Source organism: Vitis vinifera, chromosome 1, assembly GCF_030704535.1.
Source record: "Vitis vinifera cultivar Pinot Noir 40024 chromosome 1, ASM3070453v1".
NCBI classification, from domain to species: Eukaryota; Viridiplantae; Streptophyta; class Magnoliopsida; order Vitales; family Vitaceae; genus Vitis; species Vitis vinifera.
In genome coordinates, this window is record NC_081805.1 from 24,804,090 (window position 1) to 24,831,423 (window position 27,334).

The 27,334-nt window shown below is 37.2% G+C and overlaps 3 protein-coding genes across 3 annotated transcripts; 1 reads left to right on the forward strand and 2 right to left on the reverse strand.

Annotated features, from left to right (window-relative positions):
* Window positions 1–13,133: 13,133 nt before the first annotated feature.
* On the forward strand, window positions 13,134–16,427 carry LOC100254483 (uncharacterized protein At3g27210). Its single transcript, XM_002263103.4, has 3 exons — window positions 13,134–13,608; window positions 15,400–15,477; window positions 15,621–16,427. Exons 1-3 carry the CDS (start codon window positions 13,440–13,442, stop codon window positions 16,046–16,048), a joined length of 675 nt encoding a protein of 224 aa, XP_002263139.1. The 5' UTR covers window positions 13,134–13,439; the 3' UTR covers window positions 16,049–16,427.
* Window positions 16,428–16,657: 230 nt separating this feature from the next.
* On the reverse strand, window positions 16,658–20,623 carry LOC100259600 (receptor-like protein EIX2). Its single transcript, XM_019221955.2, has 3 exons — window positions 19,309–20,623; window positions 19,134–19,202; window positions 16,658–16,839 (listed from the first exon to the last, which is right to left on the reverse strand). Exon 1 carries the CDS (start codon window positions 20,204–20,206, stop codon window positions 19,313–19,315), a length of 894 nt encoding a protein of 297 aa, XP_019077500.2. The 5' UTR covers window positions 20,207–20,623; the 3' UTR covers window positions 16,658–16,839; window positions 19,134–19,202; window positions 19,309–19,312.
* Window positions 20,624–20,862: 239 nt separating this feature from the next.
* LOC132252538 (receptor-like protein EIX1) lies at window positions 20,863–22,566 on the reverse strand. The gene has a single exon (XM_059737015.1). It carries the CDS (start codon window positions 22,564–22,566, stop codon window positions 20,863–20,865), a length of 1,704 nt encoding a protein of 567 aa, XP_059592998.1.
* Between the last annotated feature and the right edge of the window lie 4,768 nt (window positions 22,567–27,334).

Consider the following 27,334-nt stretch of genomic DNA (forward strand, 5'->3'; position numbering starts at 1 on the left):
TCTATTAGTTTGGTTAAAATAGCTTGAAAAATTAGTACTTATGAACTGATTTAATACTCCATAGAAAATTACTTATAAATGCTGATGGATTGCATATTACTTGGTAATTGTACAAAAGGTGAAACCTAATTAGCTATTGTTTTTTTGGTTCCATGTTTTTATAAATGTGCACCTGGGGCTAGAGTTGTAGTGCTTGAAATCCTACTCAGTTCTGTTGTTAGGCACCCAAGTGATTCCAAACTAATGAGATTAGTTAATTAATCAATAAATTTGTTCATGATTCTACCACAGGATGAATGTTGACTTATGGACACCCTCTTTTTCTTTAGATTTAGGTCTCTTGACTGAGATAGTGTCTTCTACTTTGGACTATCCTTCATGAGTTTTCATACATTTCGAAGGATGGTGTTAATATTTAGCAAAGGTTTTAGCTGGGTGGAATACCCAAGGGTTAGTGTCTTCTACTTTTGCAGGTGGTCTAATGGCAGGTTGCTATACTCTCAAAGCTATTCCATTCTGGATATTAAGATAATCTGCAAATATTTAATTTTACTTCAACTTGTTTGAAATCAATTGTTCTTGGTCTTTTTAAGGTCATCTTTATTGATTCTTTTTTCAAGCTCACATGTGGGTGATTTTAGTCATTTCAGTTGCTGGTTAGCTTTCTTACAAGATTATTTGTTGTGGTGGTATTTCATTTTGTTGATGAGTGTATTTGATTGTGTGAATGAGCATATCATTATAAATTTTGTAGAAAGTGCAATGGGGACTAATGGCTGTATCATGTGGCAGGTTTCGGGGTTTCTTCTGGAAGGCAGCTAGAATAGGTAGGTTTTCCTTTATCATTATACTCTTAATGCCTGTGTTGTAGTGTTTTATGCATTTTCACTCTTCAGATGTAATGCTGGAAGCAACTCTTATAAGGGTGCACATAGCCCATTTGATCATGCTCATCTTGAAGATATTGAACTAGCTTAGCTTAATGATTGAGGCCTATGCCCACTAGAAGCATTCAAGTTGCTTTGTTAGACTTATTCTGGTGTTTCAAAACATTGTTTTCTGTTTGGAAAGTCTGCTCCCTGATGGTTGAATGTAAATAACTGTGGGCAATAAAAACTTACTGGGTCCATGCTCTTGGTTTCAAGCTGTGAAATTGCACCAGTGTAATGCATTTATTTCTTAATCAGTAAATTGGTCTTCTTGAAAGGGTGTGAGATATCAGGTTGCCCACTGACCTAGCATCTACACTGTATGACAGCAAAACTGTAAAAATATTTAGAAAACATCTTAATTCCTCTTGCCTGTACTGCTGGAATGTATTATAATTTGTCAGGCTGATGCTTCGTATTGTGGTTGCTGGAACAGGTGAGCGATTGAGCCCTTGGGTAGCTGTGGGATGCTTCACAATGGGTGTGTCTGTAATCTTTTTCTGAGCAAAAAACATGTTTGTGTACTCTAATGTAAGGTCTGGTCTGTCAGCAAATATCTCCCTTATTAACATTTGATGTTACTGAATGGTTTGTGTGTTGAGAGGGTGATGTTGGACTCTGTTAAAGAGTCATTACAAACTGATTTCAGAAGCTGAGCCTGCATTATCAGGCAAATTTGTTTACTGATGACACCATCTTTTATACGAGTCAATTGGTTTTTACTTTTTAGTTTCCGAAGATGTTTTATTTCAGGTGCAGACTTGTTTTACTTGTTGCATAATCTAATCAAGTTTTTCCTTTTTTTGCTAAGTGTGCCTGACCAATATGCGGGAGCCCCTTGTGAGCCACACGTTAAAACTGTCTCCAATTTTCATTTGAGGTGGTTGCACTGATACATTTGAGTCCAAGTAAAGATTCAGATGAACCCTCATCCCAGAGTATGACTTTCCTAGTCAATCTACGCATTCAGGATCCATAAAAGGTCCATCACAGATTTTGAAAATCTTACCTTAACTCTCGAGTTCATAGATGTAGATGGAAAAAGTTTTCTTAAAGTATCAGAGCAGCCTCATTTTAGCTGTTCTATGATCAAGTTTCTTTAGACATTTGGTGCCTTTAGGGTGTCTTTTCCACATTCTAAATGGAGCATCACCATAGAGAAATTGGAGAATTGATACACTATATGAGCTCCCTCATTATGCATATACTTGATATATACTTGACATCAAACAGTAGAAACTGTCAGGAGAAGGAGAAAGATATGAAATTGAAATTCGGGCATTGGGGGCCTCAAAGCAGATGGAAAGAATTTTGGGATTTAGTGGGAAAGAAGTTTCTTGAATGATCAGAGTGGCATTATTTTAGCTTTTCTGTCATAAGGTTTCTTTACCAGTTTGGTGCTAGTATGCCTGTTTTCTACTCTAATTGGACCATCACCACAGAGAATTTACAGAGTTTGCACGCAGAGTACACTTATTATACATATACCTGATATATACTTGAAAGAAGACAGTAAAACTTCAGGGAGAAGGGAAAAGACATTAAGCTGAAATTAAGGCAGTGGGGGCCTTAAAGCTGACAGGGAGACAAGCAACTACATAAATCGCAATCTTATGCTTAAATCTCCTTAATATCAAAATCTTCCCTCCACCCCATTGCAGCACGGCTAGGATTTTCTTCCTTACAGGCTTCTTCGCATCACATTCCTTGGTGACTCTCTCTGTCTTACCCTTATCTTTGTTCTCTTCATCTGTCTTACCCTTATCTTTGTTCTCTTCATCATTTTCTCCCCAGTCAAGAGGATAGCTCCTCAGGAACACCCTTCTGTTATTGTAGTCTTCATTGCGAAAACTTCTAGCTCTCATTCCATTGTCCTCCATGCTTCTGCAATCTACACTGCTACAAGAAGCTAAGAATTGCAGAACAAGGCTCTGATTTCTATAGTGTAGGAGAGTGAGAGAGGGCTTAGGTGGAGGATATTATACTAAGAGAAGGCACAAGAGTTAGAATAGACAATTTGAATATTCAAAACAATGTTATCCCTAGTATTTGTCTTTTTAGAAGTTCTGCATAAATATTCTTTTCCCCAATATGTAGGTATTGTTTAAGGAATAGTTTGAGTAATACTTTGTCATAGTGTCGTTTCTGTACTCTAAGAGGCTAGATATTTCACAGTACTGGTTGATGATTAGTGGGTTGTATTTGTTGATGATCAATACATCCTCTATGGCTTCAGGATTTTCATGTACTCTATCGATCACACAGGAATATGCCATCTAAACTTATAAGAGGAATCATCATATTCTTAACCATATACCTCTCTATACCAGTAAAAGGAGCCTTATGGAATATACGCCTCAGTTTCTCCTACAAGTACTTAGTGGAAAGTGTTGCCCTTGTGAGACCCAACAAGAAATTCTTGTGGGTGGCATGTGAATCCTGGAGTAAAAATAAGCAGATGAAAACACTCTTTACTCTTCTTTATTCTAGGTTTAGAATTTAGTAAGAGTTATTTTTCTATTCCTTAGAGCTGCTGAGGCATAGCGTTGGGGATCAACCACGTAGCCAGGTATTAGGTAGATCTGGAGGTATCAAAACTGGGTTACTGTTAAGGAAGAAAAACCATGATATAGGTCAATTCCAGCACCTTAGGACACGGAAAACAGCCAAAAATAATAACAGGAATAGAAGACAATTAATTAGAAACAGTTTGCCGTAGAGGGAGAATAGAATCATATTATCCATCAGGTTCTGTCAGTTTTGATTCTCCCGCAGAGGGACGACACCGCAAGCCACATCGAAAACGATGGCAAACACGATGAACCCAAAGAAAATTACGCCAAGTAATGCTGATTCATCAGGGTTTAGCAGTCTGATATAGCATAGGTACAAAAATTATGTCAAACTGGTGACGTTGTGTCAGGTGTTGTGCTTATGCTGCAGGATGAAGACATTTCATTATCACCTATATTCAAATTTCTAGGCAATAGGAATAACACAGAATATCAATTGGCAAGAAAGTTTTAGGTAAAAATTTGGATGCCCAGATTAATTATTGCTTGCAATCATATTACCGGGGTCCATTAATTGGAGTGTTTATACTCCTAAGCCTTTAATTGCACTTCTTCTGATTTTCATGTCCCCTCCTTTTTTCCTTCCTTATCTTTCTCACCTTTTGTTTGTCTTTGACTGCTATCTGGAGCCTCGGTGTTCACTCTTCACAAAGAGATGGGTTGACAAATTACCCAATGGTTTTAAAATTTTTGATTTTTGTAATTCAAAAGAGAGAAATTCTCAAATACAAGGCTTAAGTAGCTTGCATAGAGCTGTGACAGCTGGGTTTCACACTTATATTTATTCATATGTTTTGTAACAATCAAGTTATTCCTTTATTTATTTATTTTATTTTAATTTCAACAAAAATATTTTTTAAAAGTTGCCAGTAAATGTATATAGAGAAAGAACTTTAGATTGTATGACAATCCAGTCAAATTGTGGCCAGCTCAGTTGGATGTAAGCCATGGTTCAAAGTCGCAGTATCGGTCATTGACTCGGAGGGTCCCGAGGCGTATCGGTCTCGGTGTATCGGTTTGGTATCGGACGATACGTAAAATAAGCTAATTAGAAAATTCAAAAAATTATAAAAATATTATATAAATCATAAAAAAAATATATATAATTAAATAAACTCAAAAAATTAATAAAATAAAATTGTATTATATTTAACATTATTTAAATAGTTATAAAAGTATTTACTCAAAGTTATTTATAATAATGCTAATAAAAATAAATATATCGGTCTCGAAATCAACTATAATCAATATGATCTTTAGAGGTAAGATCTATAGACGGGGTGCATAAATAAATTTTTTTTTATCAATTTAGACTAATACATCAACATAATTATTATTTTAAGCAATTACTTAAATTATTAACCTCCTTCCGAGGTAATATTAATACATTATTCTTATATGATTCTTTAAACAAATTTTAATTTAATTTTTTTATATATAATTAATTTTAATTATATTTGATTTTTTTTATATATATTTTTATAAAAAATTATGCATGAAAATTTTATTTTTCTTAATATATTTTTGAAGAAATCATTTTTTTTTCATAAGCTTAAAACACCAAATTTTTATTTATTTATTTTTTTATACAGAAATACATGGACCAAGGCTTTTATGAATTGAACTTGGGTTGGGCCTAATCTGGTGGGCTGAACCCGTAAAAATATGTCATGGTGCTGAGCCACATAGGATCAAAGACCTATCTTCTCCTATCTTTCCTCCACTGAAAACAGAGAGTGCAATCTGCAGAGAGTGAAACCGCCATGGCCATCTCTCTCTTCTCCTATCTTGCCCTCCACCGTGGACGCTCACGACGTTGGTTCTGCCGGTGGTGCCATCAAATCCTATTTTCTTCACTGTACAAAGCTCTTCTCTGCTCCCAAACTCGGAATGAGGGTTGTTTAGCCGGCGTTCAGTCACCGTTGCGGCACCAGCAGCGCACCAAAGATGAAAAATCTTCACTCCTGATTTCTCTAAAAATGTTGATTCTTGTTGTGATGGGTTTCAGAATCTGTTGATTTTTTTTTTTTTTTTTCCGAGTCGACCGAGTTAACTCGGAATATCTGTCGAGTCATCCGAGTCCAACCGATTCAAAGCCGAGTTGAGGTATAAAATGTATCTGGTATCGGATTCGTCGCGGTCGGCGTCGAGGCGGATACGACTCGGCCGAGTCGTACCGGACTCGGCCGATATTTTGAACCCGTGTAAGCTACTCCAAGCAAAGGGCATTCCGAGTACAAAGAAAGTGGCCCTCGGTGAAAAGGTGAGAGCTCAGTCTCGAGTCAGGAGTCAGGACTGAGCCTTCATCTTCAACACTTTTCATTTGCAAAAGCCTTCTGATTACTTTTCCTTTTTCTCCTTTTACTCTTAAAATGGTCCAGAGATTGTCTAATTGTAATTGACATACCTAAAGATCAGAGTGAGATTGAGGCTTGAGACAAATAGAACAGCATATTTAGAGGGCAGCAAATAAAAGAGGAAGGAAATTATTTAGTTAAAAAAGATATTTATAATATATAGTGATTATTTAGTAATCAATTTTTTTAATTATATTATAAAGTTTGATTTTGAAGATTATTGTAACTTATCTTTTAATTGAATTTGTCGGTATTTTACTATATAATCTACTTTCATTAAAAAAAACTCATATTTTTACTAGAAATTATGAAAATCTTTTTACATCAAAGAAAAAAAATTCTCTCTTTTTTTCTATTTTTAAAAACAGAAAATAAAAACAATTTATATATATATATATATAAAATACAAAAAAATTTTGAGACTTATTTTAAAAAAATAATGAATTTTAAAAATTGTTTAAAAAATTTAGGGTCTTCAAAATACCTTATCAATATTAATAATTAATTTAAATAATAATTTAATCTTTTCATTTAGTCAACATTTTAATTACTTAACATAAAGGAAACCATTTCTAAAATTGTCAGACCTAAAAAGTAAATTGATTAAATAAAAAGATTAATTTTTTCATTTATTTTTAGGTTTTAGGAATGATTTCCATTATTTCAAGTAATTAAAATCTTTATTAAATGAAAACATTAAATTTCCATTTAAATTGATTATAAGTTGGATTGAAATTTCTACTCATAGGTTGACTTAAAATAGTCACTTAAGATCATATGCACAGCTATATACATCAGTTTGCTTGCAGAAGAAAAGAAAGTTCAGAAAAAGAAAAGGAAGAAAAAAAGGAGAGGAGATCACTGCAACAAGCAAGCTTAGTGTCACAGGCTGACCCAAATGAGCCTCCCCATGGCCTTATATAGGGCCAGGAAGCTTCTGGAGACTCCTAGAATGGGAAGAGTGTGGAAGGTTCTAGAGAAGTCTGGAGGAGTCCACACAATTCTACACTATGGTGGAAGGCACAAGAGGAGTCCGGGGCTTTCTAGAGAAGTCTAGAAGACTCTTGTATATACTTGTATATAGGCTTGTAAACTAGAATGATGTAGGACATTCTAGAATAGTCTTGAGATGTAAGGAACCCTCCAAGGTTCCAGAGAGTTCCATTGGTGCCTATAAATAGGTGAGGGCCTCATTTGGCCAAGGCACCAAGCAAGTGAGCATCCAAGCACTTGTAAAGGCTTCTTTGAGTAATAGAAAGCTTCCATTCTTTAAGGAGTTGCCTACCAAGCTTCTTAAGCTTTTGAGTCGCGAGTGTCTTAGCCGGGTGAGCTAAGTATTGGGAGCAAGGCTGACTTAGCAAGATCAAGCGTCTTGGCTTGTCTAAGTGCCGCACGAGCTTAGTGAACGACTAAGTCCGTGACAAGTGGTATCAGAGCACGGTTACGAGGTGGGCATACCAAAGGAAGCATGTCGGGCTCTAACGTGGAGGAGACTAGCGAGCAAACCCGTGGACGGGAGATAGAACGTGCTGCACGAGGCCGAGGTAGGAAGGATAAGTCTCATGACGCCTTAGCCAACATGGAGGCAAGGCTAGCCAAGGTGGAGCTAGCCATGGCGGACACCCGGGAAGGGGTGGACTTGATCGAGCAAGGCATGGAGAAGGGATTAGAGGATCTAAGGGAACAGATCCAAGACCTTCGCGAGGGAGTGCTAGGCTCACAAGTTCAGCCGGTGTCACATGAGGAGTTCATGTCCTTCCAAGACAAGGTCATGACCATGTTCGCTAGTGTGGAGTCAAGGATGGAGGCCTTGGCTGCACGCATGGATGCCCGAGACCAAGAGATCCGACAAGAGCTGGCCATCTACAAGACTGCGGTGTCAGCACGAGTCATGGCCACTCATGAGGCACCAAGGGTGGAGGTGCCCAAGCCACACACGTTCAGTGGCAAGAGGGATGCCAAGGAGCTGGATAACTTCTTGTGTCACATGGAGCGTTACTTTGAGGCAATTACACTAACGGATGAAGCCACTAAGGTACGCACCGCGACCCTCTACCTCACCGATAATGCTACTCTATGGTGGCGTCGACGGTTTGCCGACATAGAGAGAGGGACATGCACCATAGACACATGGGATGCCTTCAAGAGAGAAATCAAGAGGCAATTCTATCCCGAAGATGTGGCTTATCTAGCAAGGAAGAGTTTGAAGCGTCTCAAGCACACGGGCTCGATCCGTGAGTATGTCAAAGAATTCTCTACTCTTATGCTTGAGATACCTAACATGGCTGAGGAGGAGCTGCTGTTCAACTTCATGGACAACTTGCAAAGCTGGGCCGAGCAAGAGTTGAGGAGACGTGGTGTCCAAGACCTAGCCACGGCCATGGCAGTAGCCGAGTCCTTAGTGGATTATAGAAGGGGAGACTCCTCCAAGCCCAAGCCACCATCCAAGGGTAACCCGGCCAAAGGTGGGGGAGACAAGAGGTCGCAGGGCCACACTCCTAAGGAAGGATCGAGCAAGGGCCCTAGTGGCAAGGATGGCAAAGGCAAGGACAAGCGGAAGGAGTTCAAGCCCAGGACCAATTGCTTCTTGTGCGATGGTCCGCACTGGGCACGGGACTGCCCTAAGAGGAAGGCTTTAAATGCTATGATCGAGGAGAAGGAGCAGGAAGACGATGCTAAGATGGGATCGTTGCAGCTCCTAAATGCCCTTAAGGCCAAGCCGATGCCTAAGACGCCTCAAAGCAAAGGGCTGATGTACGTGGAGGCCCTTGTGAATGGTAAGGCCACCAAGGCCCTGGTGGACACAGGTGCCACTCACAACTTTGTCTCGGAGGATGAGGCAAAAAGGTTGGAGCTCCAAGCATCCAAAGAAGGAGGATGGCTCAAGGCAGTCAATTCAGCCGCCAAGCCATCGCAGGGAGTAGCTCGCGGGGTGACTATGCACATTGGCTCGTGGGAAGGAAGGGTCAACTTCACAGTGGCACCCATGGACGACTTCAAGATGGTGCTAGGAATGGATTTCCTACAGAAGGTCAAGGCCGTGCCACTACCTTTCCTACGCTCAATGGCCATCCTAGAGGAGGAGAAGCCGTGCATGGTCCCTACGGTCACTGAAGGTACGCTCAAGACCCCTATGCTATCTGCTATGCAAGTAAAGAAGGGGTTAAAGAGGGAAGAGGTGACCTACCTCGCCACCTTAAAGGAAGAGAAGAATGATGGGTCGGGAGAACCCATTCCTAAGGAAATCGAGGGGGTCCTTGATGAGTTCAAGGACGTGATGCCGCCCGAGTTGCCTAAGAGACTTCCTCCTAGGAGAGAGGAAGATCACAAGATTGAGTTGGAGCCAGGAGCCAAGCCCCCTGCTATGGGGCCATATAGGATGGCACCACCTGAGTTGGAGGAGCTAAGGAGACAACTCAAGGAGTTGCTAGATGCGGGGTTCATCCAACCATCCAAGGCTCCCTATGGCGCGCCGGTTCTATTTCAAAAGAAGCATGATGGGTCCCTACGAATGTGCATAGATTACCGGGCACTCAATAAGGTGACAGTGAAGAACAAGTATCCCATCCCGCTCATTGCTGACTTGTTCGATCAACTTGGAAGGGCTAGGTACTTCACGAAGCTGGACTTAAGGTCGGGCTATTACCAAGTCAGGATTGCGGAGGGAGATGAGCCGAAGACTACGTGTGTGACCAGGTATGGCTCATATGAGTTCTTAGTGATGCCTTTTGGACTCACCAATGCCCCAGCAACGTTCTGCACCCTCATGAACAAGATCTTCCACCCATACTTGGACAAGTTCGTGGTGGTGTACTTGGATGACATAGTCATCTACAGTAACACTCTAAAGGAGCACAAAGAGCACTTGAGGAAGGTCTTTAAGATCTTAAGGCAGAACGAGCTATACGTGAAGAAGGAGAAGTGTTCGTTTGCTAAGGAGGAAGTGAGCTTCCTTGGGCATCGCATCAGAGATGGCAAGCTGATGATGGATAATAGCAAGGTGAAGGCCATCCAAGAATGGGATCCACCAACCAAGGTACCTCAACTCAGATCTTTCCTTGGTCTAGTTAATTATTACCGGCGGTTCATAAAGGGTTATTCGGCAAGGGCTGCCCCACTCACTGATCTTCTCAAGAAGAATAAGGCATGGGAATGGGATGGAAGGTGCCAACAAGCCTTTGAGGACTTGAAGAAGGCTGTGACTGAGGAGCCAGTGTTGGCACTACCCGACCACACCAAGGTCTTTGAGGTACACACAGATGCCTCAGACTTCGCTATTGGGGGAGTCCTTATGCAAGAGAGGCACCCAATTGCATTTGAGAGTCGCAAGCTAAACGACGCAGAGAGGCGTTACACGGTGCAAGAAAAGGAGATGACCGCTATCGTCCACTGCTTGCGCACCTGGAGGCACTATCTGCTAGGGTCTCACTTCATAGTGAAGACCGACAATGTGGCCACTAGCTACTTCCAGACACAGAAAAAGTTGAGTCCTAAACAAGCTAGGTGGCAAGACTTCCTGGCCGAGTTCGACTATACGCTGGAGTATAAGCCAGGAAGTGCTAACCATGTGGCCGACGCCCTAAGTCGCAAAGCCGAACTAGCGTCCATGACGAGTCAGCCCCAAGGAGATATAGTGGATCTTCTAAGGGAGGGATTGCAACATGATCCAGTGGCTAAAAGCCTTATCGCCCTGGCTCATGAAGGAAAGACTAAGCGATTTTGGGTGGAGGACGGCCTACTCTATACCAAAGGGAGACGACTCTACGTGCCTAAGTGGGGGAACATAAGGAGGAACCTGATTAAGGAGTGCCATGACACCAAGTGGGCTGGGCACCCTGGGCAACGACGCACTAGGGCACTACTTGAGTCGGCGTATTATTGGCCTCAGATACGGGACGAGGTTGAGGCCTATGTGAGGACTTGTCTTGTGTGCCAACAAGACAAGGTGGAGCAGCGACAACCTAGAGGCCTGTTAGAGCCACTACCTATAGCAGAACGCCCATGGGACAGCGTCACCATGGACTTCATCATCGGGCTACCCAAGTCAGAGGACAATGGGTCTATCATAGTGGTGGTGGATAGGTTCTCTAAGTATGCAACCTTCATAGCAGCCCCGACTGACTGCACGGCGGAAGAGACGGCAAGGCTATTCCTAAAGCACGTAGTCAAGTATTGGGGGTTGCCTAAGTTCATTATCAGTGATCGCGACCCACGCTTCACTGGGAAGTTTTGGACGGAACTCTTCAAGCTTATGGGTTCGGAGCTTCATTTCTCCACAAGCTTTCACCCACAGACAGATGGACAGACTGAGAGGGTAAACGCTTTATTGGAGCTCTACCTAAGGCACTTCGTGAGTGCCAACCAGAAAGATTGGGCTAAGTTGCTAGATGTAGCCCAGTTCTCATACAACCTACAAAGGAGTGAGGCGACCAACAAGAGTCCGTTCGAGCTAGCTACGGGACAACAACCGTTAACTCCTCACACCCTAACAATTGGCTACACGGGGAGAAGTCCAGCGGCTTTCAAGTTCGCAAAAGGGTGGCACGAGCAAGCTGATATAGCACGCTCATACTTGGACAAGGCCGCTAAGAAAATGAAGAAGTGGGCTGACAAGAAGCGACGACACACGGAGTATAAGGTCGGAGACATGGTGCTTGTCAAGCTCCTTCCTCAACAATTCAAGTCCCTAAGGCCGGTGCACAAGGGCCTTGTGAGGAGGTATGAAGGACCCTTCCCCATACTTGGGAAGGTCGGCAAGGTGTCCTATAGAGTCGAGCTACCCCCGAGGTTGAAGATTCATCCTGTCTTCCATGCCAGCTACTTGAAGCCCTATCATGAAGACAAGGATAATCCAAGCCGAGGGCTGTCCAAGAGGGCACCTACAGCGGTCGTGACCTCCTATGATAAGGAGGTAGAACTCATCCTCGCAGACCGGGTCATCAGGAGACGAGGGGTACCTCCTGCTACGGAATACTTAGTGAAATGGAAAGGGCTACCAGAAAGTGAGGCTAGCTAGGAGCCAGCAGAGGCACTATGGCAGTTCCAGGAACAGATCGAGCGGTTCCGGGCAGAAGGCGCGACGAGGACGCCTGCGGCATAGGTGGGGGAGAGTGTCACAGGCTGACCCAAATGAGCCTCCCCATGGCCTTATATAGGGCCAGGAAGCTTCTGGAGACTCCTAGAATGGGAAGAGTGTGGAAGGTTCTAGAGAAGTCTGGAGGAGTCCACACAATTCTACACTATGGTGGAAGGCACAAGAGGAGTCCGGGGCTTTCTAGAGAAGTCTAGAAGACTCTTGTATATACTTGTATATAGGCTTGTAAACTAGAATGATGTAGGACATTCTAGAATAGTCTTGAGATGTAAGGAACCCTCCAAGGTTCCAGAGAGTTCCATTGGTGCCTATAAATAGGTGAGGGCCTCATTTGGCCAAGGCACCAAGCAAGTGAGCATCCAAGCACTTGTAAAGGCTTCTTTGAGTAATAGAAAGCTTCCATTCTTTAAGGAGTTGCCTACCAAGCTTCTTAAGCTTTTGAGTCGCGAGTGTCTTAGCCGGGTGAGCTAAGTATTGGGAGCAAGGCTGACTTAGCAAGATCAAGCGTCTTGGCTTGTCTAAGTGCCGCACGAGCTTAGTGAACGACTAAGTCCGTGACATTAGGCCCTCCACATAAAGTTGCAACATTATTTCACCCAAAAAAATAAAAATAAAATTCAAGTTCAAATATTTTCAAATCAGAATAAAAATAAGTAGTTGAGCAGGATCATGGTTGGATCTAGGGTTTTGATATAGACAATGTGGGTCCCATTCTTTTAGGAAAATTTGTTGACGGAATCATAATTACAGTTGATTTATTTCCCTAGGTGAAGGAGGACGTACACAAGATATGGTTGTAGGCTTTTAGCCTATTCTATATTTTAAAGCCATATCCTAAAAGGCTGAATTCTTTTTTAAGAAAGTGGGTCACTCAACAAGTTCTTGACAAAAATTGCTCATCAAAGGGGAAAAAAAACCAGAAAAAGAATACAGAATACAACCACCATCGAGCTTCCTTCAATCATATTTACCAACATTCTCATATTCAATAATCCACAGGGAAAATTTTAATACAAATGAATGAATAATTGAATCCTGAATCCTTAAACTATAAACCCATCTGCAATAGGTATGAAATATTTAAATGTATATAATTTAATGTTCACATTTTTGTCAATATGGATTTGTCTGTCATCCCCAAATATAATAATGATGTTCTCTTCTGCGTAGAGAACAATGGTGCCAGAGCTACCCAAAAGACAACTTTTCTTTCTTCCCCTGTTTGGTGGCAGAGAAAATACTCGTACAATTACAATCTGGTAATGGAAAATGGAGTATGGACCCACGCCTGCAAATGTCATTACTTCACTTTCAAGACCAATCTACTCTTTTCCCAGATTTTAGTTGAGTACACTTTATCTCCTTTTGCATAAAGCCAATTATTCCCCTGTTCCCCTTCCTGTTTGCCCATTACTTTACTTTCTCTCTACCATTGCAGAAGCTGCAAGTTGAAGCTGTAAATGAATGATTCTCCACTGTTGTAGACATGGGTTCTTGTGTTTCAGTCCATAAAAGCTCCGAGTCTACCATGAAACTTCAATGGTCCACTGCTTCTAAGACCACAGACAGTGTCTTGAATGAATCACCCGTCAAGGAAAACACTGTCAGTACCCAACAATTCAAGCCTCAATTGACTCCCAGCTTCCGGGAATTGGGTATGATATTCTCTTCTGGACTGCATATTTACATTCTTGGTTCAGTTTTGGCTTTGATTATCAGGGTTTGTGATAGTTTTGGTCATCAGATAACATGGGTTACTGCCAAGATATGTGTTTGTTGTGTTTAAATGTATGTGTTTGTGTAGACATCTCCCATGGTTATGGCCAGTGGCAGCAGGGGGCATCAATTTAGAAAGCCTTATTATTTTTGTTTTGGTAATTCCATATACTGCAATAAGAAAAAAATTTGAACATTTCAGTAATTTTTATCCAATTCTTCATGGAAACAGATATATGGTTTGTTTATAATTTTTTTTTACCATTCACAAACCCTTCTTTGGTTGTTTGAAATGAGGACAGAGAAGAAAATTTTGAAGGCTTAGATTCTTTATTGCTGGTGTTTCCAAATGGTTGAGTTAGGGTTGGTGAATGGGGTTTTGTTTTCCCAGGTCCTATCAGAAAGTTTATAATTCTAAAATTTGTTGTTCTTTTTTCCTTCTCTGCATTTTTCCCGCAACCAAAGGCAGCATAATTGATTCAAATACTTACTTCATCATATATATATATATATATATATATATATATATAGAGAGAGAGAGAGAGAGAGAGAGAGAGAGAGAGAGAGTGCTAGACTCCTCTTCTCCCCCTCTTTTTAGCCGGTCTTTTCTATATTGAACTGTGGCCTGCCATTTCCCCCCACCTTGTTTAGGTCACAGGCATTGGAACATTATTTGAATGTGTAATCTTCTGCAGATGAAGGTAGAAATTAGAATACCTTAGCTTGGATGTGAAGGGATGAAATCTCAAGCCTGTAGAGAATTAAGTAATTATTGCATTGGTAGGTACTGGGAGAAATACATGCCAATGAGGTGGATTGAAAAATAAGTTAAATGGGGTTGAGTAGTCAGGAAATCTTATTAACTTGGTGGGCACATGAAAGGGTATAGAGAGAAATGCCAGAAAACCCGGAGTGCTCCAGAAGTTTTTGCTGGTGTCTTTAACATTTGCTGGGTGTCTTCAAACCACTGAAGTGGATGCAATTTTTGGCTTCTCAAGGAAGAGTATGGAACACGAAATCTTAATTTTGTATTTCTTTCCAAGCAAAGGTTGAATCTGTTGGATGAAAATGACTTTTGACTGGCAATTGTCCAGTGGCGTGTCTAGTTGTTCCATTGTGCTAATAAAAGGGGGCATAGCTGCATGAGGACATTAGCGGGTGAGAAAGTGTTTCGATTTGAGCTCTGCTAGATGGATGGAGAAACATGGCTATCTCAGGAGCAGAGAACTGATATTTGTTGTTTTTGTTTTCAGCTGCTTACTCAATTCTGAAAATGAATTTGAATGACTCCCTTGTATTTTAGGTAGCATTTGACAGTTCAAATCATCTAAGTTCAATGGCTCCATTACACTGTTGTTATAGAAATAGAATGGTGCAATTCAATTCTAAGACATGAAAACACCATAAGGTATTGGAAACCGATTTCAAGGTTCCCTTGGTACATCCCAGGCACTATAGATCCTGTTTTTGTGTTGGGACATTAACAGCCTGCTATGATTCTTTGATTATGCAATTCACGGCAGTTGTTACTAGCTTCCCACATAAAAATGGTTTCTCAAGTAGGTATAATAATTAACCAGACAATCTAATGGTCTTTCCCACTGTTGTATAGCTCCATAGCATTCAATATATTGCTTTGCTTACTCTTCTGGTCATGTTATTTGAAATTTCATGGCATTTTCTTTTATTGAAGTGCACCTGTTTTTATTTTATTTTTAATTTTTGTGTAGGTAGCAAAGAGGAGGTATTTTTTGATTCGCAACCCTGGTTAGAATCTGATTGTGAAGATTTCTTCAGCATCAATGGTGGTAAGATTAACTTAAATTTGTCTTGGAAAGAAATTCATTTTTTTCCTGGTTGTCTTCAGAGGAATTATGATATACTTTTCTGAGGGCCACAACTAAAACAGGCATTGCAGTATGAGAAAATTTCTAGGCTGTTTTTCATGCAGATTCGACACCCCATCACGGCAATACTCCAATGAACCAAAGCAGCTTCAGAGAAACTCCTCGACTTGATAGATCTCATCACATGGACAAGTCACCCAATTCCTTGATAGAGCCCTCCCCATCTGATAAGAAGAAACTGATTGAGCTCTTCCGAGAGAGCTTTGGCGATGACCCATTTGTTGGTAATCAAGACCTACAAGGAATAGAAAGTAATATGGCAAATGGAAGGCTGAAAGCCAAGGCTACCATTTTTGACTTTCTAACAAATAGAGGCTGCAGTAGTGAAAGATCTCCAAATAAAGGTTACAAACCTGAGAAAGAGAAATCCGCTCACTCTGCACAGTGTTGCCTTCCAGGTTTGGTTCGGAGCCTGAGCTTTAGTGATAGGAAGAGGAGGCCCAGCCCTGCCCACAATATCCGTAGAAGGTAAGCCAAGCTTTGCTCTGTCTATACTTTCAGGTGAAGTTTTGCTTCTAAATCAGCATTACTGAAATAATTTGGGGTCTCTAACTCCCTTGTTCAACTTTATTGGCCCTTCTATGGGCAGAGTCGTAAAGTGATCCATGAACCAGATGCCTTGTTTCACTGTTTTATAGGAACGAAAGGATTGAATTTGTATTCATTAGTCTGCTTCCATGATGTTACAGTCCTGTTCAATCTATGGGTTTTGTTGTAAGTTGATGGGTGCTGCCTCTTAAGAAATTCTTCAAAGGTCCTTGTATAAAGAGTCTTGGTTGGTGCTTCCATGTCTCATATAAAAATCAATTGGCATATGGGATCACAATACATACTAGAGACAACTTGACTTCCGTTTTTGCCTATATAGCTTCTGACCTTTCTCTTTCCTTCCTTTCTGGCCTGAGACATGCCTCCTATCGTGCTTTCCTCCCTCCCCCTACCTAATGAAATATTTTTCAATAATCTACAACTAGCCTTTATATATATATATATATATTTGAATCATAGTGGGCCAATTTTCTAAATGGCACTGGAGAAACATGAATGATAGAAGTTGAAGGGACAGTTTTTTTTATTTACCATATGACATCAAAAGTAGGTGAGCATCAAACTTATCAATACAACTTCTCCCTCAGTATAATTACAGTCTTTATAAGGAACAAAACATCTAAAAGACATATATTTACTAACTAATATTTCAAACATACAATTCTTTAACACTAAACCTTCATTCACCAAATTGATTCCTCCATTGTATTTGATCTGAAACATGTAAATACACATAATTAGCTCCTAATTTAAGTAATATTAAGATTTATGTTATGCATAATAAAACAGGTTCAATGTCATATATTTTCGTATGGTCAACCTAATAGCCGATCAGAAGTTTCTCTGTCCGTGACTTCAATTAACAACAAAAATATTTAGAAGTTTGATTCTAGATATTTCAGATTTTTTTAGTTTTCATATCTAATGGTATAAGCCTTACTGATGATGAGAGTGTATCTCTCCAAAAATTTAAAGACTTTTAACCAAGCAAATTGTAGTCCTAGCTACTTGCTTGTATTTTGGCATTCAATCTCGGAGATAATCACCTTGTATACCCTTAGAACTCCATTGAGACACTCACTTTCTATAACTTTAGAGAATTGAATCAATTATAGATTTATAGATTCCTTGGTACTCTTTGTTTAAGGGCTCAAACTCAAAAATTGATTACCTTGTACATATATTATGATATATCATTCTCTTTATTGATAACATTCAATGGTGAAAAAAACTAAGGACTAAAAGTTAAAAAAAAAAAAAAAATCTAGTTGTTAAAAGGGAAAAACTTATATTTACATACATATAACTTCTAGTGTCTAAAAATATTTGCCTTTAACAACATCCTACAAAGATCAATTTCATTAAAAGAATTCAAGTTCCTTTTTGACTTATCTTCGGTTTATAATATAATTTGGGTGTTTAAAACACTATGATTTAATAAATATTGAGAGATGTTAAGAGATAATAATAATTATCAGAATAACTACCCTAACAAACTTAATAACAATCAAAATATATCTTTAGAAGAGTTATGGAAAAATAATAATTGGTTATAGATATAATCACCCATAATTACCAAGATAACCAACTTAATTAACAATCTCAATAACAAATTAACCAATCAATCAAGGTTATCAATATCATCAATCTAAATATAAGCAGTAATAAAAGGATATATAATGAGAATGCAAAATTTTTACGTGGAATCCCCACAAATTATGGAGATAAAAAACCATGAGATCGAACCAATCTAAATCCATTATTTGAAGTCAAGTTATATAAATGTACTTCGTTTTACTCTAAAGACTTGCTCTCTAGCACTTACAATTTCATCCACATTTAGCTTACAACTTCATTCACATTTGGGACATAACAACTCTATGTTACTCCCTAGTAGATCCTTTGACCACTCACATTTGGAACATAACAACTATATGTTATTTCCTAGTAAATCCTTTGACCATTTTGAAGGGATTACTCCCTAATAGATCCTTTGATCATTCTGAAGGGATTAAGGTCTTCAACCCATGATTCAAATATTCAAATATTTGAATGAGAGATTAAGAATGGTGTGACAATTAAGATTTCTCTCAAGGAGTCCCTCTCTTAAGAATGAGAGGTCTGTCAAACGATATATCTCCTATCTCCCAAATTCTCTCACCCTTTAAGGGTTATAAGAGGTATTTATTGACAATCTATCACCCTTAAAGGGGTTATAAAGAGGTATTTATAGGCAAATACTAAAAAAATCTCAGTATTTTAAGTTTCCAAAATGAATGAGAGGTCTCTCAAATGATATATCTCCAATCTCCCAAAATCTCTCACCCTTAAGGGGTTATAAATAGGTATTTATAGGCAAATACCAAAAGAGTCTCAATATCTTAAGTTTTTAAAATAGAGTTTGAGTGAAATTCATTCAAAATGTTTACTGCTTGAGCAGGTTGACTACTTATACAAAATTAACCACTTGAGCGGCCCCTACTTTTGAAAAATCATTTAAAACATTTTAAGTGCAAAAATGATACCAATCAAGTTTTTAAAATAGAGTTTGAGTGAAATTCATTCAAAATGTTTACTGCTTAAGTGGGTTGACCGCTTATGCAGAATTAACCACTTGAGCGGCTCCTATTTCTTTTGAAAAATCATTTAAAACATTTTAAGTGCAAAAATGATACCGATCCTTTTATACCTCAAAGAAGCCTTATATGTCACAAATCAAACCTTTTTAGACTTGCATGTAACTTTTTGGTTAGATAAACAATAACCTTTGATATTTGGAAAATAAGTTACTATCTAAAAAGACTTGTATAGTTAAATATTAAAATGAACAAAATTGCTAACATATAAACAAGATTCAATGTCCAAACAATCACCATTCATTTTTTCTTTTTGAATTTAAATCATTGTTTCCAATTAAAGAATTATTTAAGAAATCATTTAACAAAATTTGAGTGTATATAACAAGATTAATAGCCCTCTAATGTGTAATAGAGATTGGTTTGCATTACCTTATGCATTGGAATTCATCTTCCCTTCATTTTTTTCATGATTTTTTTGCTTTGAAACCTCATCACCTTCTGCAAAATAGATAAATTCATTGTGAGGATAATTTACACAAAATAATAATAATAATAATAATAATAAACAAGGAAAAAGAAAGAGAAAATATGTAAGATAGCTCACCTCTTCAACCATGAGCTCCACCATTTCTATTCATCTTCCTTTTGAAATGAGTCACACTCACTGCAATAAAGACATACATCCTATCTTTCCCTTCACCAACAAACCGAAAATAAGCATGCCTCGAAGGCTTCTTTAGAGCCAGAGTGCCACATACAGCCCAAAATCCCACCGGGAAGCCCAATCCCATGCTTGTGAAGAACCATGACATTTCCCACCCATCTTCATCACCTTCCTTTTCATCTTCCTCATCTTTTTGATCTTCATTAGGAGTGGAGCACTGGGTTGACAATGGAAGCCCACAAAGTCCTAGGTTACCCTCGTACATGGATGGATCATTGAATGTCTGGAACTGGTTAGTTGTTGGAATGGGTCCAGATAGGAGGTTATGCGACAGGTTCAAATGGCTCAGTAAGGTTATAGAAGCCATGCTCGGAGGAATTGGGCCTGAGAGGCGGTTACGCGAGAGGTCCAGAGTTTCTAACCCTTGCATGGCTCCGATATTCTCAGGTATCGTTCCATTCAATTGGTTCCGGGACAAATTCAAGGTACCCAAGGTTGAGAGATTTGTAAACCCATGTGGGATCTCTCCCCATAAGTTATTACTAGAAAGGTCTATCAACTTCACAATTGAAAGTATCCTCTGGAATTCCATTTCTTTTCCTTTAACAACTAGGTTCATTTCCTCCCAGTAATAACCATAATACAGGTCATCTGGAAAAGTATCCAACAAGGTCGCAGAATTTAAAGCACTCAAATGGCCTAAGCATGGAGGGATGGATGCTGATAGATTATTAAGTGCAAGGTCCAAAATGCAGAGACCAGAAAGCCAACATAGCTGTCGAGGAATATTTCCTGTCAACATGTTGCCTCGTAGGCGTAGCTGCTTCAGTGATGACATTCTTTCTCCGATCCATTTGGGTATCTCACCCGAAAACTTGTTATTTCCAAGATCAAGGGAGTACAAGTTTGTGCAGTTTTGTAAGCTTGGAGAGAGTTCCCCGGAAAGATTGTTGTCGCCCAGTTTCAACAAGTAAATTACTTGAATGGAACATATGGAACTTGGAATCTCTCCAAACAGTCTGTTCTTGGATAGATCGACGATGCTGAGCAGTTTTATATCATTCCAGTGACTTGGAATCTTTCCTGATAAATCGTTATTTGAAAGATCAATAACACGTGAATATTTCAGTTTAGTTAATGATGATGGAACGCTCCCATTTAACAAGTTCCCCGAAACAGCTAGGACTCTCAAACTTGATAATTCCCCGCCAATATCGGAGGGAATTGGACCTGAAAATAGATTGTTTCGCAAAAGAGATATGTCAAATTATACCAAAGTGGGAGTGGACCCTCTAAGCGGTTGAAACTTAAATCTGCCATACTCCATCCCTGCGATGTGCTGAAGGATAGTGGGCTGGGAGGCTTTCCCCTCAATTGGTTCCTGGAAAGATCTAACCACCCAAGTGTTGGTACATTTGTATCTCGGTGCCTAGGTTGAAGAGCCAATGCGGCGCTAGTAGCCCAAATGGGACCAGGAGGGCAACCAAAAAGACCTTAGTCTTGAGTTCGAATCCTGGGGAGGCCACTATGGGTCGCTTTGGCACCAGAGCCAAAAATCTCGGTCCCGACATTACGGAGGATTATATGGGAAAGTTCCTTCTGAGTTCCGAGCCAGGCAGGGAATGTTTGAGACAGTATGCAGTTGCCGATTCTGATAAGCTTGAGACTGAAAGGAGGAATCCAGTCACTTGTAATATCGAAAACCAGAGAGTTGTTTGTAGCAGGTGATAAGTACGAGGAGAAATATTCCAGTTTCATAAGACCCATGAAGTGAATTTCAGATACCGTCCCTTTCCAAGAATTCCAATCAAGTGTTAAGGCAAGGAGCTCTTTAAGTTGTCCTATACTTTCTGGGATGGTCCCATTCATTCCGTTGTGAGAGAGGTCCAATTCCTCCAAGAACAACAGCTTTCCAATGGATGGTGGAATTGAACCCGAGATTGCATTGTCACTAAGAAGAAGAGATCTTAAGTTGCCAAGGTTTCCTATTGAATCAGGAATCGGTCCACTCAATTCATTTTTCGACAAATTTATCGATCTTATATTTTTAAGATGTCCTAATGAATTGGGAATCTGGCCACTTAATCGATTATCAAACACATCTATCAATCTTAAATTCTTAAGATATCCAAAGGAATCAGGAAAATGGCCATTGAATTGATTTTGCCCCAAAAACAATTCCTTCAAGCTACTGTTACTGCATGTAGATAAACTGTCTACAAATTCAATTCCCGCATCACTAATATCATTTCCTGAAAGATCCAAAACTTCCAAGCTGCAGAGATTTCCCCAAGCATCATAAGGAATTGGGCCTTTAATTTGAGCACTTCCGAGCCTCAGTTCCACAAGGGTACTGGCATTAAAAAGACAGCCAGGAATGGAAGCCTCGAAATTGTTGTCATCAAGGTTGAGGACCGAAAGAGAAGTAAAATTAACAAATGAAAGAGATTGAGGAAAGTTATTGAGTTCACAACCAGGCAAATGCAGTTCTAACAGAGATGGAAACATGTTAACAGCTTCCAGCCAATTAGTCTGTGCCTTGTTAAGGTTCACAAGCCCCAAATTAAGATATTTTAAGGAAGAGAGACCAGAAAGCCAATTTAAATCAGAAACCCAACTACTTTCATCAAATGGGGATGCAGAGATATCAAGCTGACGCAAGTTTGACAAATTCCCGAGATGAGGGGGAATCATTCCACTAAATGCTGCTTGAGACAGATTGAGATAACTCAACCTCTCAAATGAGCCAAAGAAATTTGGAATTGGATTTCCTTGGAAATCATTGGAACTCAAGTCCAGGTAATTCAAATATTTCAGGTCAAGTAAGGAATGACTTATCTGGCCAACTAAACTTGACAAGTGAAAAGCTGCTTCATCTGCTTCATAATCAAGTGTTGAATTGGATTGATAAGGGTTTCTGAGGTCTAGCTTTATAACATGTCCTGTCCCATTACTGCAATCCACGCCTTGCCATTTACAACAATCTCCACCAACCCAAGAAGAAAGCCTACCTGAAGGATCCTCCAGACCACCTGTAAATTTAAGAAGAGCTTTCCGCTCCATCTCAGTGCAAACCGCACGCGTGTTAATATCACCATCAGAAGAATTGATCACAAGGGCTTCAAGTAAGAAACATTCGAGAATTAAAGGAAGCAAAAGAAGGCTAAGAAATAGGAGGAAGGTTTTCCTGCTCGCCATTGTTAATGCTCTACAAAGATACATCACAGCAAAGACATAGTAACAGCTGATTGATTCTTTAACCGTATTAAGTCTTCATACCAGTCAGCAATAACGTACTTTTTAAAGTCAAAAATATTATTTCCCAAGTCTTTAAAGTTAAGTCATTGTCCACGAGAAGGAAGAAAAAGAAAGATGAGGAAAAGCCTTCTTATTTTGTCTTTTGCCCACACAGCAATAAGCAAGGAATTTGTTTAAGTCAAGAGTCAAGATGCCACCAAGCTTTTAGGTCACTGGCCAAAGAAAAGGTCACTGGAAGAAAAGATAAGTGAAGATGCCACCAAGCTTTTAGGCCACTGGCCAAAGACAAGGTCACTGGAAGAAAGAAATTTTAAAAAATTCAACCCCCCTTCCTGACTTTACTTCGATAAAACTTGTTGCGTGAATCAACGTTTTCATATTATTTTTTAAGTTAGCATAAGTTTTAATATCATATATTCGTGGAATAATATAATAAAAAATATGCCTAAGATTTTAACTTAGTTTGACTAATATATTTATGTCCATGGACTAACATATCTAAAAATTTAGAGGGAAAAAAGAAAACACAAAAAAGAGGCCTTAAAATATCTTATATTTTTCCTATATAATGCACCACGAGCTCTATTATATTAGATGTCTTACACTACTCCACGTATTTCTATCTATCATATATAATTTTTATAAATTTATCTTAATCTCATAGATTATATTTGGTTCACGGAAAGTATTAAGAAAAGAAAAAAAAATATTTAAAAAAAATAATTTTCTCATGATTGGTTGTTTTATGAAAAATATAAAAGAAAATCAATATAATTAAAACTAATTAGAAATTTATATATTTTGTAATTATTTAACATTTATATCAAGAAGTTAAAATAAGTGAATTGAATTTAAAGTAACAAATAAAAAGAATTTCTTAATTTTAAATCTATTTTCTATTTTCATTCACTTATTTTTTTAAAATTTTTTTTCAATTTTATTTCCCTTACATTTTCCCTCAATTTTTCTAAGAACCAAACATAGTCATAATTTTATTCTCCAACTGATATTTTTAGTACCTTTTCTTATCCTATCAAATAAAATATTTGTATAACCAAATACCAAATGTTTTAAACAATGATCTTACTAAAATAGTATATGCCATAAAAAAGAATTTGACCCACTTTTCAATGTTCAATTTTATAAAAGTTACATGATATTTTTCACTTATGCAAAATATCATAGTTCATCGTCAATTAAATATAGTGCACAGAGTAAGGTTATATTTGGTTTCCAAAAAATGTTAAGGAAAAAAAAATATCAAGAAAAATGGTTTTCTTATATTTGATTTCGTTATGAAAAATACAAAAAAAAAAAAAAAAAGTCAAATATAATTAAAATTAATTAAAAATTTATGTATTTTAAAATTATTTAATCTTTAAATAATAAAGGAAAATAAGTGAAATGATTTTGAAGGAACATATGAAAATAATTTATTGATTTTAAATCTTTTTATATTTTCCTTCATTTTTTTCTTTTCTTTAACTTTTCTTCTTTATTTTCTTTCCCTCACATTTTTCCTCAAATTTTTTGAAAATCAAACATAACCTAAAGGCTTATTTGGTAATGTTTTCAAAAACGGTTCTCAAAATTAGTTTTTTAAGAATAGTTTACCAAAGTAGTTCTCTTCTATTTTTTAGAATAACATTTATTTAGGAACTTCAAATTTTCTCAACTTGTTTTATATATTTTCAAATATTTTTTTAAAAACAACTTTTATCAATAATACTTTATTTTTAATTATTCTCCATCTTTGTAAAATAGTTTCCAAAAAATAAGTGAAAATAACTAAAAATAGTTAATATATGTTATCTATAAACACCATATCTTCATAATAAGCCATCAGAAAACTGCTTTTTATATATATAAAAAAAAAATACCAAATATGTAGAAAAATGTTTCGAAAAACAATTTCCAAACAACTATTAATTTTTTGGTGGTCATCCAGCATAGTTCCCTGGTAAAATACAAGTATGGCAATATGAGTGTGAGAATAAGATAGAAGTTAAAAGTGTTTAGTTGTTAATTACTTTCAAAAACAGTTTTATTTTTATTCTTATTTTTTTTTTGTTTTTGAGAATTAGAAAATATATAGGAAAACATATTTCACAAGGAAAAAATAGAAAACGGTTCTTTGTTCTTAAAAGGGAAAACGAGATATTTTATGAAAACATATTTTACTTGTTTTAAGTTATTTTTTAGGAATATTTTAAAAAATAATTAGATAAATATGAAAAATAATTGAAAATAAAGCTCTATCCATAATATTTATTTTTTAGAAAATATTTAAAAATATAAAAATAAATTAAAAATATTTTAAATTCTCAAATGAAATTTAATTTGTTATAGAAATATCATTTAACTATTTTTTAAAACTGGTTTTTATTCTCTCCACTAGAGGCAGGCAGGCCCTTTATAGCTTGCCAGCTAATCATGTTATGTTAGGTAGGTGGTAACTATGTTATGAGATTTTGGGCTAGCATTGACTAGTCCTCACTTGCATGTACTTATTTTTGTTTTTAAAAGTAGAAATTGACAGTAACTTTTATAGAAAATATGAGAACTTTAGAGAATTTTATTACTTCAAATTTCAAAATTTTTATACACGCACACATGCACAAATAATTTGTTTTTTCAAAATATATATTCTAAAACATGTCAATAACAATGTAAAAACATTGCTATTTTTTTTGTTACTAATCATTGTCGTCACAAAAAAATAAATACTTTGATGACAACGTAATTTGTCATAAAAGCGTAAATTTTCTAATTTAAAATTCATTGTTTCCATAATGCAATAATATTACCATAAAATAATAATTATAAACAGTAAATGTATTTTCTTAAAAAGATGGTTGATGTTTTGGTGATGAAAAAACTCATTACTAAACATTGAAAATTAATGACAAATAATTTTATTACAAATATGTGTATTTTATTATTGGTAATGAAAATTAATCATTGAAAATTTAAAAGTGGTGATAAATAATTGGGAGAATTACCCTTAAGGGTAGGCTGGGGGGAAAAATAACTGAAAAGGGTGGGTAAGTTTGATAATTCTTTTGAAGGCCTTATATTTTTATTAGACTAATTTACCCTCAATTGATTGCTAGTTCTGCCAGTCCTAGAATTCCAATTCCTTGGCCCCTTATCACCACCTCCTTGGCCCCAACTGACAGCACCATTATGACCTTTCCACCCTTCCCCATTATTGTTTGACTCTTTGTTCCATTCAAAGGACTTATTATTCTCACCAGAATTATTTCTGTTATTCCAACCACCACTTTGATCCCTCCTTCCACGGCCCCTACCTCCAAAACCACCCCTGTCAGAACCCTTGTCTTTGAACCTTTGGTGACACATTATAATATAAAATTGCATTTACAGTAAATTGAAAAGTATGATTTGATTTTCTTTTTTTTGGGTTGGCTTTTTTTCTCTTTTTTTGGGTTGACTTGGTTGGTGGAAGCAGTATGGTCAATTGAAAAGGTTGATTTGATTTTGCTTGTGTGAGGGGTGATATATTTTTGGAGACAAATTGAAATGGAAGATTTTTATTCCACTAATTTGATACCCAATTGGCTAATTTGATACCCTATGGAAAGCAAATCAGGTTATAAATTTACTAATTTGATACCCAATTGACTTATAATTTCCTTAATTACTATTTGCAGAACGGATTGTGGCATATTTGTAATGAAGTTTATGCAATTATGGAGTAACCGTGGAATTTCTCGTGCAATTGCAAATGTATTATATTGTGGTGAATAAAATATATATATATTTTTTTTATGATCATGAATTTTTCTTAATATTATATTATATACTCTTTTGTACAGGACAAGGTCATAAAGTACAAGTTAGGGATATGCCAAAGAACCCATAATTGCCCAGTTTCATAAGAAATTTGACATTTTTAAAATTTTACCTTATCGTAATGTATCGTAATGTTATTGTATTTGTATTGTAATTGTACTGTATTTTTATTATACCTCTATATTTTTATATAAAAAAAATTAATTTTATAGATTTTTTTTTTATCCATCATTGGATTATCATCAACAACTATTTCACAATATTACAATCAATGAAAATTGAACAACGAATACAAAATAAACAAATGAAAATTATAATCAATTGAGAGACATATTTTATATAATAAATAACAATATTTGTTGTATATTATACATGTTAGGGATATGCCAAAGAACCCATAATTGCCCAGTTTCATAAGAAATTTGACATTTTCAAAATTTTACCTTATCGTAATGTATCGTAATGTTATTGTATTTGTATTGTAATTGTACTGTATTTTTATTATACCTCTATATTTTTATATAAAAAAAATTAATTTTATAGATTTTTTTTATCCATCATTGGATTATCATCAACAACTTCATGTATTGAAATTACAATAGTGTATTTTTGTTGTTGTTTTTTTTTATTTATAATTTTGGCTTGCAAGGATGCTTTATGATAGGAATACAACATGATAGCCTAGAAATGCCAAATCAGTAAAAAATAATTCAATATTTTGTCATTTTGGTATATTGTAGTGTATCATAATGTTAATATTTTTTCATTGTAACTATATTGCATTTGTATTGTACTTATACTTTATAACTGAAATAATGGTTCTTTTACACAACCTTCAAACTACTAGGCATTCGACTCATCATACCAAAATAATACTTATACAAAAAGGTAA

Coding starts and splice junctions, on each gene's coding strand:
- LOC100259600 (XM_019221955.2), bottom strand. CDS start 20,206: ATGTCATCACTGAAGCAGCTACGCCTACGAGGCAACATGTTGACAGGA.
- LOC132252538 (XM_059737015.1), bottom strand. CDS start 22,566: ATGGCGAGCAGGAAAACCTTCCTCCTATTTCTTAGCCTTCTTTTGCTT.
- LOC100254483 (XM_002263103.4), top strand. CDS start 13,440: ATGGGTTCTTGTGTTTCAGTCCATAAAAGCTCCGAGTCTACCATGAAA. Junction 13,609..15,399: donor TCCCAGCTTCCGGGAATTGG/GTATGATATTCT, acceptor ATTTTTGTGTAG/GTAGCAAAGAGGAGGTATTT. Junction 15,478..15,620: donor TTTCTTCAGCATCAATGGTG/GTAAGATTAACT, acceptor TTTTTCATGCAG/ATTCGACACCCCATCACGGC.